This window comes from Mytilus californianus, unplaced genomic scaffold (assembly GCF_021869535.1).
Source record: "Mytilus californianus isolate M0D057914Y unplaced genomic scaffold, xbMytCali1.0.p SCAF_1, whole genome shotgun sequence".
NCBI classification, from domain to species: Eukaryota; Metazoa; Mollusca; class Bivalvia; order Mytilida; family Mytilidae; genus Mytilus; species Mytilus californianus.
Genome location: NW_026262581.1, coordinates 69,370,429 through 69,382,645, shown reverse-complemented (window position 1 = coordinate 69,382,645; position 12,217 = coordinate 69,370,429). Strand labels below are relative to the sequence as shown.

The 12,217-nt window shown below is 31.9% G+C and overlaps 1 protein-coding gene across 5 annotated transcripts in view; it reads right to left on the bottom strand.

The window, feature by feature from the left end:
* Positions 1-12,217, bottom strand: part of LOC127706598 (membrane-associated guanylate kinase, WW and PDZ domain-containing protein 2-like) — a 106,443-nt gene that overhangs the window by 73,950 nt on the left and 20,276 nt on the right. For 3 of the 5 annotated variants that reach the window (XM_052211256.1, XM_052211271.1, XM_052211278.1), the window contains exons 3-6: positions 10,662-10,781; positions 5,409-5,676; positions 4,083-4,165; positions 3,228-3,245 (exon numbers count right to left, since the gene is read on the bottom strand). In XM_052211256.1, the coding sequence (XP_052067216.1) occupies positions 3,228-3,245; positions 4,083-4,165; positions 5,409-5,676; positions 10,662-10,781 (489 nt within the window). Of the gene's footprint in view, positions 1-3,227; positions 3,246-4,082; positions 4,166-5,408; positions 5,677-6,388; positions 6,423-10,661; positions 10,782-12,217 lie in introns of those variants that run through there. The other 2 variants (XM_052211286.1, XM_052211263.1) reach the window with 2 other exon arrangements.

Sequence of the window (12,217 nt, the reverse complement as noted above, 5' to 3'; positions counted from 1 at the left end):
AGTATTAAGAACTCTAAACAATAGTTAAAACATTTCAACAAAAGAAACAAGAAGTTGCATGTGATGTCCTGCAAACTATACCCCACTTGTTATATTAGACATTGAAAAAATTCTTCACTCCATAAGAATAATAATATTCAAAGTACAATGAAACAGGAAGATATAATTCTATTTCACATTATTTACTATCATAGTAACTTTCAACAGAGCAAGCTGACCCTTCTCAAAGATCAGTAATGAAAATAAATCTTCATGTTATCATATACCCTTCTAAAAACTTCCTCCATCAAATGTATATTTGGTTATTTATGTATATCTCAACAGATATAAGTTACACCATGATTCATAAGGTGTTTTAGCTTACATCTGATCTCCAAACTGTTGTATCTCAAACTTTTGTAATTCTTGCTAATGATCATAATTTATCCAATAACAAATGATTAAATAAAACCGTGTGAATACAAGAATTTTTAATAATTCAATTCTATAAAATACTCCATTCTCCTTTTATTCATAATTTTTTGTCTGAACTCAAATTGCTTTTAAATACAAGAACTATATGTCCTAGAATCATTTTAAAGATCCTGAAGATATGGAAAACAAAATCATCAATAATTTATCCTGTAGTCATCTTTATTTCCAACAACCATTCACAAAATCCTGGTTAGAAATCAATAACCGAATAATTTTCTATTTAATTTGGCAATTAATAGGTCATAATCAGTAAATAAAAATTATTGAAATACATAAAAGGTCAACAGATTTAAGTGTAACTAAAATGTTTACCCTTAAACTAATCAATATAACGGTCATCCACTGTATAATTAAGTTGATGGTTTTTTTTTCATTTTCATTTTATATTTGCATCAAATTACTGCTGTTATTGAACAATCATACATTGTTGTTTATAATAATAGTTGAAATAATTATTGTAAAAAACATTGGATCATTGATTGACCTGCTAGTAAAAAAGTTTATTAATTGATTTCATAAATGTAATGTTAGGACACCTTCACTGCATTTTAGACATGAACTTATCAATGATGTCTATGAGGGGAGTTGTTTGAGGTCATGACTCTCTGACTTAAGTCAAACTACAATCTGAATCTTAACTTTAATATTAATAGCCTTTGATAGTATTTTTTTATTTTCAGGGAGTTTGAAACTCCCTGCTACAGATTTGATACTTGCATTTGACAGTCAACTCACAGTCAGCCAGTTAAAAACATTTTTAAACCAAACTGTTTAAGTGTTTTTTGTTAAGAGTTTTTAAGATGTTTTGGAGTACCATGTATTCGATGATATTTTTTTCACAAACTATTTGACTTTGTCCCTTTTGTGTTTATACTATTAAATTTCTATTGTCTCTAACTATCACAATTCTATGAAATATATTTTAGGTGTAAATATTGATAAATAAATAAAACCTATAATGTACACCAACTTATTTTTGCAGATATGTTTAATATATTAACTATTTTATAACCATGCTTTTGAATTCATATAAGTAAGGTTTATTTTGTGATCATTTATTATTTTAACATTATCTTTTTACTTGTAAAAGTCGTGTAAATAAATCACTTGTGAAAATTAGTTAGTTTACACTACAATTCAGAAATTAATGTGATACATGAACAGATTACCTCTTACTATCTAAAGCTTGCATTTTGTTTTGATCATATATATACTAGCAGAAAAAAGAACTGCATTTCCTAATATATGTTAAAATATTTCAAACATTAACTTTATATCAATAACGATAATATTATGAAATTGAACAAGGTTTATGCTTTGAGAATGTTAGACTGTGCACGATTCCTGTTTTAAAACTTGTCATGGTCCAAGAAAACCTGTAAGCCTGCTGTAAGGTTACATTTTCACACCATTTAAAAGAGTTCAAGAGAATTTTACATTTTTTCCAACAATTATTTAGATTTTTTAAACAGATTTAAGCGATATCATATTCGGTCCAAGTTGCAACCAGAAGTGCCTTTTTTTTGCATTCCATGAGATTTTTTAAATTTCTGGATTGATTTAACAAGATTTTGACACATTCTAATTGAAAACTTTAGGTTTTGAGAATTTTATAGTTTTTTCACGATGCAGTTTCTGTTTTCTGCTAATAATATTAATGCATTAATAAATTTCACTGTCATCAATGCACACATTAATTTCCAAACTTACAATATATTAACATATACACAATTGCTTTTTATGTACTCTATCAAAACTTGGGATTGCTGTAAAATAAAGCTAATAATATTATAAAAACATAAAAGAACACTATTTACATAATTTCTCCCATTTTAACCTATTGTCAACCGAGAGTTACAGAGTTATTGCCCTTGTAAACCTATCAGCCATGTCTGTTGATCTCTTATTCCACTTTATTGGCCTTCAGAATGAATTCTCAACTGATTCTAATATACAGGCAATAACTCAGTAACAATGATGACAACACAAAATAAGATAGGATAGTGCTAGGGAGTAAAGCATGCAAAGGGAGTGAACTCAACAACTAAAAGGAGCTAACTGCAATGACTAACAAGCTTCACCATCACTTCTATCAGGTTTACATTAAGGTGTATCTATGTATCTTTCGGATCAAGTAGATTTCTTGTTATTCCAAGTTAAAACAGCTGACAATTAATCCCTACTTTTCTATTTTTTTTACATGTGAAATTCTTAAAAATAAACATATATTGATTATCTTTTTTCAGAATGCACTTAAGAAGAAAGTTATATTAAAAAGGAAGATGTGGTATGATTGCTAAGGAGACAGAAACCTGAAACCCAGACAGATTCACTTGACTGGAAATCCCAGACAGATTCAGTCAGCTGGAACCATAAGAAAATTCCTTTTGCTAGAACACTAAGCACTGTCACTCGGTTTGAACCCCTAGACAAAAATCATTCCAACCCCAGACAAATTCACTCATCTGAAAACCGTGACAGATTCACTCAGGTCGAACCCAAAGAAAAATTTATTTTGCCTGATTCCCCATACAGATTTAGTTCTTGTACCAATTCAGGAATATTAGTCAATGCTGATAGTTTGATAATGAAGTTTCTACTGAAAGAAGCCAGTATGCATGAACACCGTTTTTTTTATATACACATCAAAATTATTCATATTGTTCTTATCTATTGAAAGAAGAAAGTGATGGTGATACATGGGTTCACAATAAAACAAGGAAACTATAAAAACAGGACAACAGAATTCTTACCTTCTAAATTAACACTTCCTATTGGCAGAGAAAGAAAAACTTAATACAGTAGGGAAGTCAAAGATATTATACAACCAATGAAGATTTGGTGTTGATATACAAAATTTGTATTTGTCCCCACCCCCTTTTTTGTTGGAGGGGGAAATTAATTAAGATAATTTTATTAAATTATATGTACATTATCAGAAAATATCAAATTTATTTGTGTGAGAGAGATACATGTATAGTAAAAGACAGAATAGCAAAGGTTGACACTGAAATCACATTTAATATTTCCAAAAATGTACATATCCTGTTTTTAATTCTCCACTTTAATAAAGCTTAGAGTACAAGGTTTTCCTCTTTAATTATAAGTTATTGGATAATTTTTGATGATCACATAACATGGAAATGTCAGTAAAATGAAGTATGAAAACAGCAGAGATTCATCAACTGTCGTCTATTCACAATAGATACAGACACTGGGACTGAATAAGTATACCAAAAAAGTTGATTGTATTATTTCCTAGTTAAATGATCCATTGCAGGATAATGACACTTCCTCTGAAATAGGGAACACCAAATGTTAACAGGTTGTATTTAAGATGCTGATCATTACTAAAAGCAGGTTAGAATATCATAACATTCTAGGGGAGCTACAACACATATATTACACACAAATGAACACTTTGTGCAATTGATCCCCCATTTTAACAGTCATTTTTATTTAAACATTTAATAAAGTAGAAGATTTTTCATTGGCTGCATAATAAAGAGAAATACTATGATGGTTCCATCATGATCCATTCTATTTCTTACAATTTGAAGTTTTCAATTTTTTAATGATTATGACTAACACATTATTTTAACACTTACCATCATCGTTACAATCCATAGCAGTCTGTTTCTGTAGATGTGATAATCGGGGATCTAACCAATGGGTTGTTTCTGTATCATGACTGAAATAAACAAATGTTTGATTAAATCATCTGGATTTGAATAATTTAGGTTTTATAAGGATTTTTCAAATTATATTATACAAGCATTTTCTGTAATTCATTAATTAATGGAATCTTCTCATTTTAGATTTACAAATGTACAATCAGAAAGAATTTTTTTAAAAGTGGTGTACCCACTTTTCTTCATAAGAAAATAAATAAATGTAATCAAAGGGGAATAACTCAATCATAATTTTTACATCAACAAAGTTGTTATAGGTCTTTTTCTTATATAATTATGACACTGCTGGATGCTTACAAACTTTAAACCCCAGATAGATTTCAATTTTCCTATTCTGAACTTAACAATTACATGTAACAATAGTTATCCAGCACCTAGACATTTGGTGTACATGGTATATATATCTCCTTGATATAATATACATCAATATACTATGGCACCTAATTAAAGGTATATGAATATGTCAATTATATGCCAGAGAAGATTTATATAGTCGATATCCTACTTTCATTTTGTTGTAATCAGAACCCCCCCCCTCCTTGTCCTTTCTTTATTGTTAAAATCACAATCCCCCTTTTTTACTGGTGTAATGACAATCCCTCCTCCTTTTTTCTTGTTGTAATCACACCCCTTCTCTTATGTTTGTGGTAGTCACAACCCCTCCTCCTTTCTTTTAAGTTGTAATCAATATCCCTCCTCCTTTCCCTAAAACTTGTTTTATCACAATCCCCCTTTTTTATAATGTCATCACAGTAATCAGTACAAGTGGCAGTGTTTTCCCTATAATTGTTTTGAAGGATGGGGAATTTACTGAAAGGATGGTGGTCCTGAATTTTGAAGGATCTGGGCTTATATAAAGTAATTGGGATTTTAAATTTTTTTAATTAATGCATGGGGGTACCATAATGCATAAAACCTCTAAGAAAAACACTGTAGTGGGACAGGAAACAGTCTCCAAAATCTTACACAGGTTAATTATTCTCCCTGAATATGCTTAAATAAAAATGGTGAATGTTATATGTGCAGTAGACATGGTAGACACAAGGTGGTGCAGTTAAAAATGGCGGTAAGAGTTCCATATGACACCCCCGCCATACTAAAAGAACACAATAATGTATTAGTTTATTCCGTGGGGGTGCCATATGGAACTCTTTCCTTCAGAGTGAATCACCCACGGCCTCTGTGAAATTTACAAGCAAGAGGAATTTTAAAGTGTATAACCTTGAGAGAAGGTTAACTTACTCTATAAAGTATGGGTGGCCATCATCAGTGTAAGCCATTTCCCAGTTTGGTGGCAGTGGACCTAAATCTGTAGAACTGTGAGCTCTTTCCAGCGACTTTTTTCTCGAAATTTCTTCATGGAATGGAATAGGGGATGACTTTGCTGATCCAGGATCTCCAATGCTCCTGGTTCTTTTCCTCTTATCTGCAACTTGACCGACAGATCCAGTTCTTCGTAAAAGAGGTCCTTTAGGTTCATGTGGAGGTTTAGGTGTCCCATAATGATTTCCTGAAACAAAATATACAGTTCATCTTTTTTCCTTAACAATCTTATATTAAATCATATTTTGAATTCCTTCTTGTACTATTTTTTGTCAATAACATCCTTTCTTTTTTATTGCAGATACTGTAAAGCCCAATATTACTATTCTAAAGGGAAACTACATCACATTTTATTGAAATCCATACACTGGCTTTTAATTGTAATGAGTTGCTCATATAAATATATAATTATGACGTCTTTATACTGAATCAGTTGGATTTGTACTGATTGATACTTTAGTCCAAATTGAATTGTATTACATTTTGTCTTGTCTTGGCCTTTTATAACTGGACTTTTGGTAATGAGTTTTGCTCATTGTTGAACATTGTACAGTGAACTATAGTTGCTTCCGTCCTCATCGTTTGGACTCTGGTGGATAGTTGTCTTACTGGAAACAATTCCACAACTTTTTATTTTTAAATTGATAAAAGGTATTGTGGATATTAATATGTATATATGGTATACCTCATTGAGACAGCAATCCAACAAAACAAAATCAAACAAAATATAAATCATCAAACCAAGATAACTTTGAATTTTTGCCAGACAATATCTTCAAATTTAAATATAGGGACAATTACTATTCTAATAAACAGTTAGCTTAATATAAATTATTATAAATCACTGTATAGTTTATAGATTTAGCTTCAATAACTAAACAGAAACTAAAAGTACATACCAACTAGATAAAACATCAGTGGCATCCTTCCTGTTGGAGACCCACCATGTGACAAACAATACAATATATATCAAAACAGTAGCTTTATTTAGAAGAACACATAAGGAGAATTGTATATCAGGGACTTGTTTCCTGGACATATGATACCCCATTTAAACAAACAACCAATGATAACCTGTGTATTGTTTATGGTGAACTTATTCAGCTGATCAGTTGTTTGAAGTATTATTTATTGACAAACGTTTTTTTATCTATTATCCCATGCCAACATCGGGAAGTCCTCAACCCAAGGATGACACAATTTGGGTCCTCTTCTCAAATATTGTTATCAATTTCAAGTTTAATGTAAAAGATGACTTGTACATTGTGATTATCAACTGTAAATGGTGTTCAGTGTTTTACTAAATGTAATCCATTTCTTTTTAACTAAAACATTAAAGTCTGTATGAATAATTGTTTTTTTTCTATTTGATTCAAATTTGTTTTATTTCAAAACAACTGCAAGTAGCAACACCCTACAGAAAAATAAAGATTTCTTTGTAAAGAGAAATGCAAAAAGTTTAAATGTGTACAAAATGCACATATTTTTTCTTCAAATTAAGACATGCACTCAGAAAGAATAAATGACCTAAGCTCTATCTTTGATCAACAAAAAGTATGCAGACAATCATAAGTTTGTGAATAAATCTACAGTATTAACAGACCAGGTGATGCTGTAAATACAGTATCTACAGACTAGGTGATGCTGTAAACCATGACTAAATCTACAGTATCTACAGACCAGGTGATGCTGTAGAACATGACTAAATCTACAGTATCAACAGACCAGGTGATGCTGTAAACCATGACTAAATCTACAGTATCAACAGACCGGGTGATGCTATAAACCATGACTAAATCTACAGTATCTACAGACCAGGTGATGCTGTAGAACATGACTAAATCTACAGTATCAACGGACCAGGTGATGCTGTAAACCATGACTAAATCCACAGTATCAACAGACCAGGTGATGCTGTAAAATATGACTAAATCTACAGTATCTACAGACCAGGTGATGCTGTAAAACATGACTAAATCTACAGTATCTACAGACCAGGTGATGCTGTAAACCATGACTAAATCTACAGTATCTACAGACTAGGTGATGCTGTAAACCATGACTAAATCTACAGTATCTACAGACCAGGTGATGCTGTAAACCATGACTTAATCTACAGTATCAACAGACCAGGTGATGCTGTAAACCATGACTAAATCTACAGTATCAACGAACCAGGTGATGCAGTACAACATGACTAAATCCACAGTATCAACAGACCAGGTGATGCTGTAAACCATTACAAAATCTGCAGTTTCAACAGACCAGGTGATGCTGTAAACCATGACTAAATCTACAGTATCTACAGACCAGGTGATGCTGTAAACCATAACTAAATCAAAAGTATCAACAGATCAGGTGATGCTGTAAACCATGACTAAATCTACAGTATCAACAGACCGGGTGATGCTGTAAACCATGACTTAATCTACAGTATCTACAGACCAGGTGATGCTGTAGAACATGACTAAATCTACAGTATCTACAGACCAGGTGATGCTGTAAACCATGACTAAATCTACAGTATCAACAGACCAGGTGATGCTGTAAACCATGACTAAATTTACAGTATCTACAGACTAGGTGATGCTGTAAAACATGACTAAATCTACAGTATCTACAGACCGGGTGATGCTGTAAAACATGACTAAATCTACAGTATCTACAGACCAGGTGATGCTGTAAACCATGACTTAATCTACAGTATCAACGGACCAGGTGATGCTGTACAACATGACTAAATCCACTGTATCAACAGACCAGGTGATGCTGTAAAACATGACTAAATCTACAGTATCTACAGACCGGGTGATGCTGTAAAACATGACTAAATCTACAGTATCTACAGACCGGGTGATGCTGTAAACCATGACTAAATCTACAGTATCTACAGACCGGGTGATGCTGTAAACCATGACTAAATCTGCAGTATCTACAGACCAGGTGATGCTACACACAACAACAATAACCTGAATTTTACATTGATCTCTTTTTAATTTGATATACCAATTACAACCAAAGAATCATTAGAGTGGAACCAAACAATTGTAACCGATTTAAATCTAAATCAACAGATACTATTCTGTATTATCATTTTATAAAGAAAAACAAATTTATGTAGCCCTGAAGATGGACCAGTTTTATCATAATAATTAGAAACTGAAAACATGAAAAGTTGCACATTCCAATGAAAAAAATTTAAACAGATTAATATATACTTTTCTTTTTTCAATCTCGCACAATCAACAATAGAAATACTTTTTGTAAATGAGTAAATGCAAAGGTAGATAACTCTTAAGATTCTTCAGTCTTGTAAATGGTGTTGTTCTTTGTTTGACATTTATCATGTAACCATCTAATTCTTTCTTTATATTTCTACCATAAGTACTATACAACAGTCATACAAGGATAGGGCTTCCAAATATTTTTTTTAAGAATGTCTGACTTTTTTAATTCTTTTTTAAACTCTTGTAACTATAGATAAAATGCTCCGCTGAGCGCAGCTTGATACCACCGCAGAGGGTGAACCCTGAACAGTTGGGGCAAGTATGGACACAAAGTTCAAGCTTGATACAGCACTGAATTTGGATTGTGATTAAATATTTGACACAGCAAAGGTTTCTGACACAGAATGAATGTGGTCTAAGAACTTAAAAATTTCTAATTTACTTATTCAAACCATATCATTATTATTTGCTTTTATATATAAATCAGAAATAACCAATTTAAAATGGAAAATTTTAAAGAAAAAAAAAGGAAAAAAAGGGTAAAAAAATCCCTCCCCCAAATTTTTTTGAACCCCCTTATGATTCATCACCCCCAAACTCAATCCCAGCCTTCCCTTTGTGGTATGGTACCTTGCAGTACAATTTCAGAGAGATCCATACACTTGAACACAAGTTTTTGTCTGGAAACTAGAAAAATGCTTGTTTTTAGGCCCCTTTTTGGCCCCAAATTCCTAAACGTTTAGGGCAATTACCCCTTAACTCAAACCCAGCTTTCCCTTTGTGATATGGAACCTTGTAGTACAATTCCATAAAGATCCATACACTTACACACAAGTTATTGTCCTGAAACTAGAAAAATGCTTGTTTTTTTCCCTTTTTAGCCCCTAATTCCTAAAATTTTGAGCCAATTACCCCCAAAATCAATCCCAGCCTTCCCTTTGAGGTATGGTACCTTGCAGTACAATTTCAGAGAGATCCATACACTTGAACACAAGTTATTGTCTGGAAACTAGAAAAATGCTTATATTTGGCCCCTTTCTGGCCCCTTATTCCTAAACATTTTGGGCAATTACCCCCAAACTCAATTCCAGCTTTCCCTTTGTGATATGGAACCTTGTAGTACAATTTCAGAAAGTTCCATACACTACACACAAGTTATTATCATGAAACTAGAAAAATGCTTGTTTTTTGCCCCTTTTTTGGCCCCTAATTCCTAAAATTTTGAGGCAATTACCCCCAAAATCAATCCCAGCATTCCCATTGTGATATGGAACCTTGTGGTACAATGTCAGAGAGATCCATACACTTACACACAAGTTATGTCTGAAAGTTACAAAAATGCTTATTTTTGGCCCCTCATTCCTTAACTGTTGGTACCATAATCCCCAAAATCAATCCCAACCTTCCTTTAGTGGTATTGAACCGTAAATTTTGCGGTCGTATAAAAATAACATGATTAGGGCAATGGCACGAAAACCAATGGCATTGATTTTTGAATCAAAAATGAAAATGAAAATTAAAATCAATTCCTCTTTAGGTATGCAGCAATACATAACAGGCTTTAGTTTGTTATATATATCAGTTATAATTGTGAATTTCAAAACATATTAAAATAGCTGATACTTACAAATATTTCAAAACATGTTTCTCTTAGTTTTTATATAATCATAATACTATTAAACTACAACAGGTCTTTACTATTTTGTGTAAAAATAAGCTTGAAAAATCATATTACCCAGTATTGCCCAGTATTACATTTGTACCTGTTTCTGGTAGTATTGCCCAACCCCAGAAAACCAGGTTTTCCCGCCCTGGTAAAACTTTGTCAACCCTGCATATTCTTGCAGCTATCATACACCTTTCTCTGAAAGGTTTGGTGCAAAAAAAACTGATCATATGACAAAGTAAAAATCTGTGTACATTGTATATTGTACATGTATCTTACCACCATAAACTCCACTCTCTAGCAGTTTTCCTTCTTTCTCCAGATGTAGAAATTCTTCCATTGACAAGAAGGTATAATCCACCCCATTTTTTTCTTTTGGTCGAGGCTTACGGGTTGTACCTATAAAAAGAAAATTCTGACAAGTCAAAATCATCAGGTAGATCTTTGCATAGTTAAAGTCATTTTTAAAGCAAAAAATTGTTGAATATTCAAAACTGACATTTCAACATATGGAAAACAGTTAAATATATATATACTATCATACACGTACACTGTTCATAGACTGAAGAACACATGTAATGTAAATCTTTTCAGGGATGATTCTACTATATAATTTAGGGACGTTTATATAAAAAAAAATTGTAAGGGTTCTGCGGAACCCAGTATCTCGCCTACTTTTGCTGTAAATCGCAGGCTCAACAAAAATGAGGAAAAAAATCAATAAAAATATTCCTTTAGATACTATCTTTTGATTGTAAGTAGCTTCTGTCAAAGTTTGGTATAAATCCAGGATAGTTTATGAATCTAATAAATGTTTTAAAAACTTTAACTGCAGACTGTATTTAACATGTTTAATGTTAACTGGAAAAAAAACTAAGTCCATTTAAAAGTAAAATACGGATAAACAGGTAACAAAATTTCCTTCTAGATACTAGCTTTTGATCATAAACAAGCTTCTGTCCAAGTTTGGTACAAATCCAGGATAGTTTAAGAAAGTCAATTAAATTTTTAAAAACTTTAACCACAGAGTGAATGTAATGTTTCCTGGCAGAAAAACTAAGTCCATTTATAAGTAAAATACAGAAAAAATGAAAAAAAAATTTTTAAAACATTTACTTCTGAATACTATTTTATGATCATAAACAAGCTTCTGTCCAAGTTTGGTACAAATCCAGGATAGTTTAAGAAAGTTATTAAAATTTTAAAAACTTTAACCACAGAGTGAATGTAATGTTTCCTGGCAGAAAAACTAAGTCCATTTATAAGTAAAATACGGAAAAAATGAAAAAAAAATTTTAACACATTTACTTCTGAATACTATTTCATGATCATAAACAAGCTTCTGTCCAAGTTTGGTACAAATCCAGGATAGTTTAAGAAAGTTATTAAAATTTTAAAAACTTTAACCACAGAGTGAATGTAATGTTTCCTGGCAGAAAAACTAAGTCCATTTACAAGTAAAATACGGAAAAACAGGAATTTTATTTTGACAAAATTTACTTCTGGATACTATCTTATGATCATAAACTAGCTTCTGTCCAAGTTTGTTAGAAATCCAGGATAGTTTTAAGAAAGTTATTAAAATTTCAAAAACTTTAACCACAGAGTGAATATTTGTGGACACCGTCGCCAACGACAACGACGACACTGACGGAATGTAGGATCGCTATGTCTCGCTTTTTCGACTAAAGTCGAAGGCTCGACAATAACGAGATGTGGTATGATTGCCAATGAGACAACTATCCACCAAAGTTCAAATGAAGTGGATGTAAGCAATTGAATATAAAAATTTGAATTAAGGACAAACAGACACCCTCATTACTATATTTTAGCAC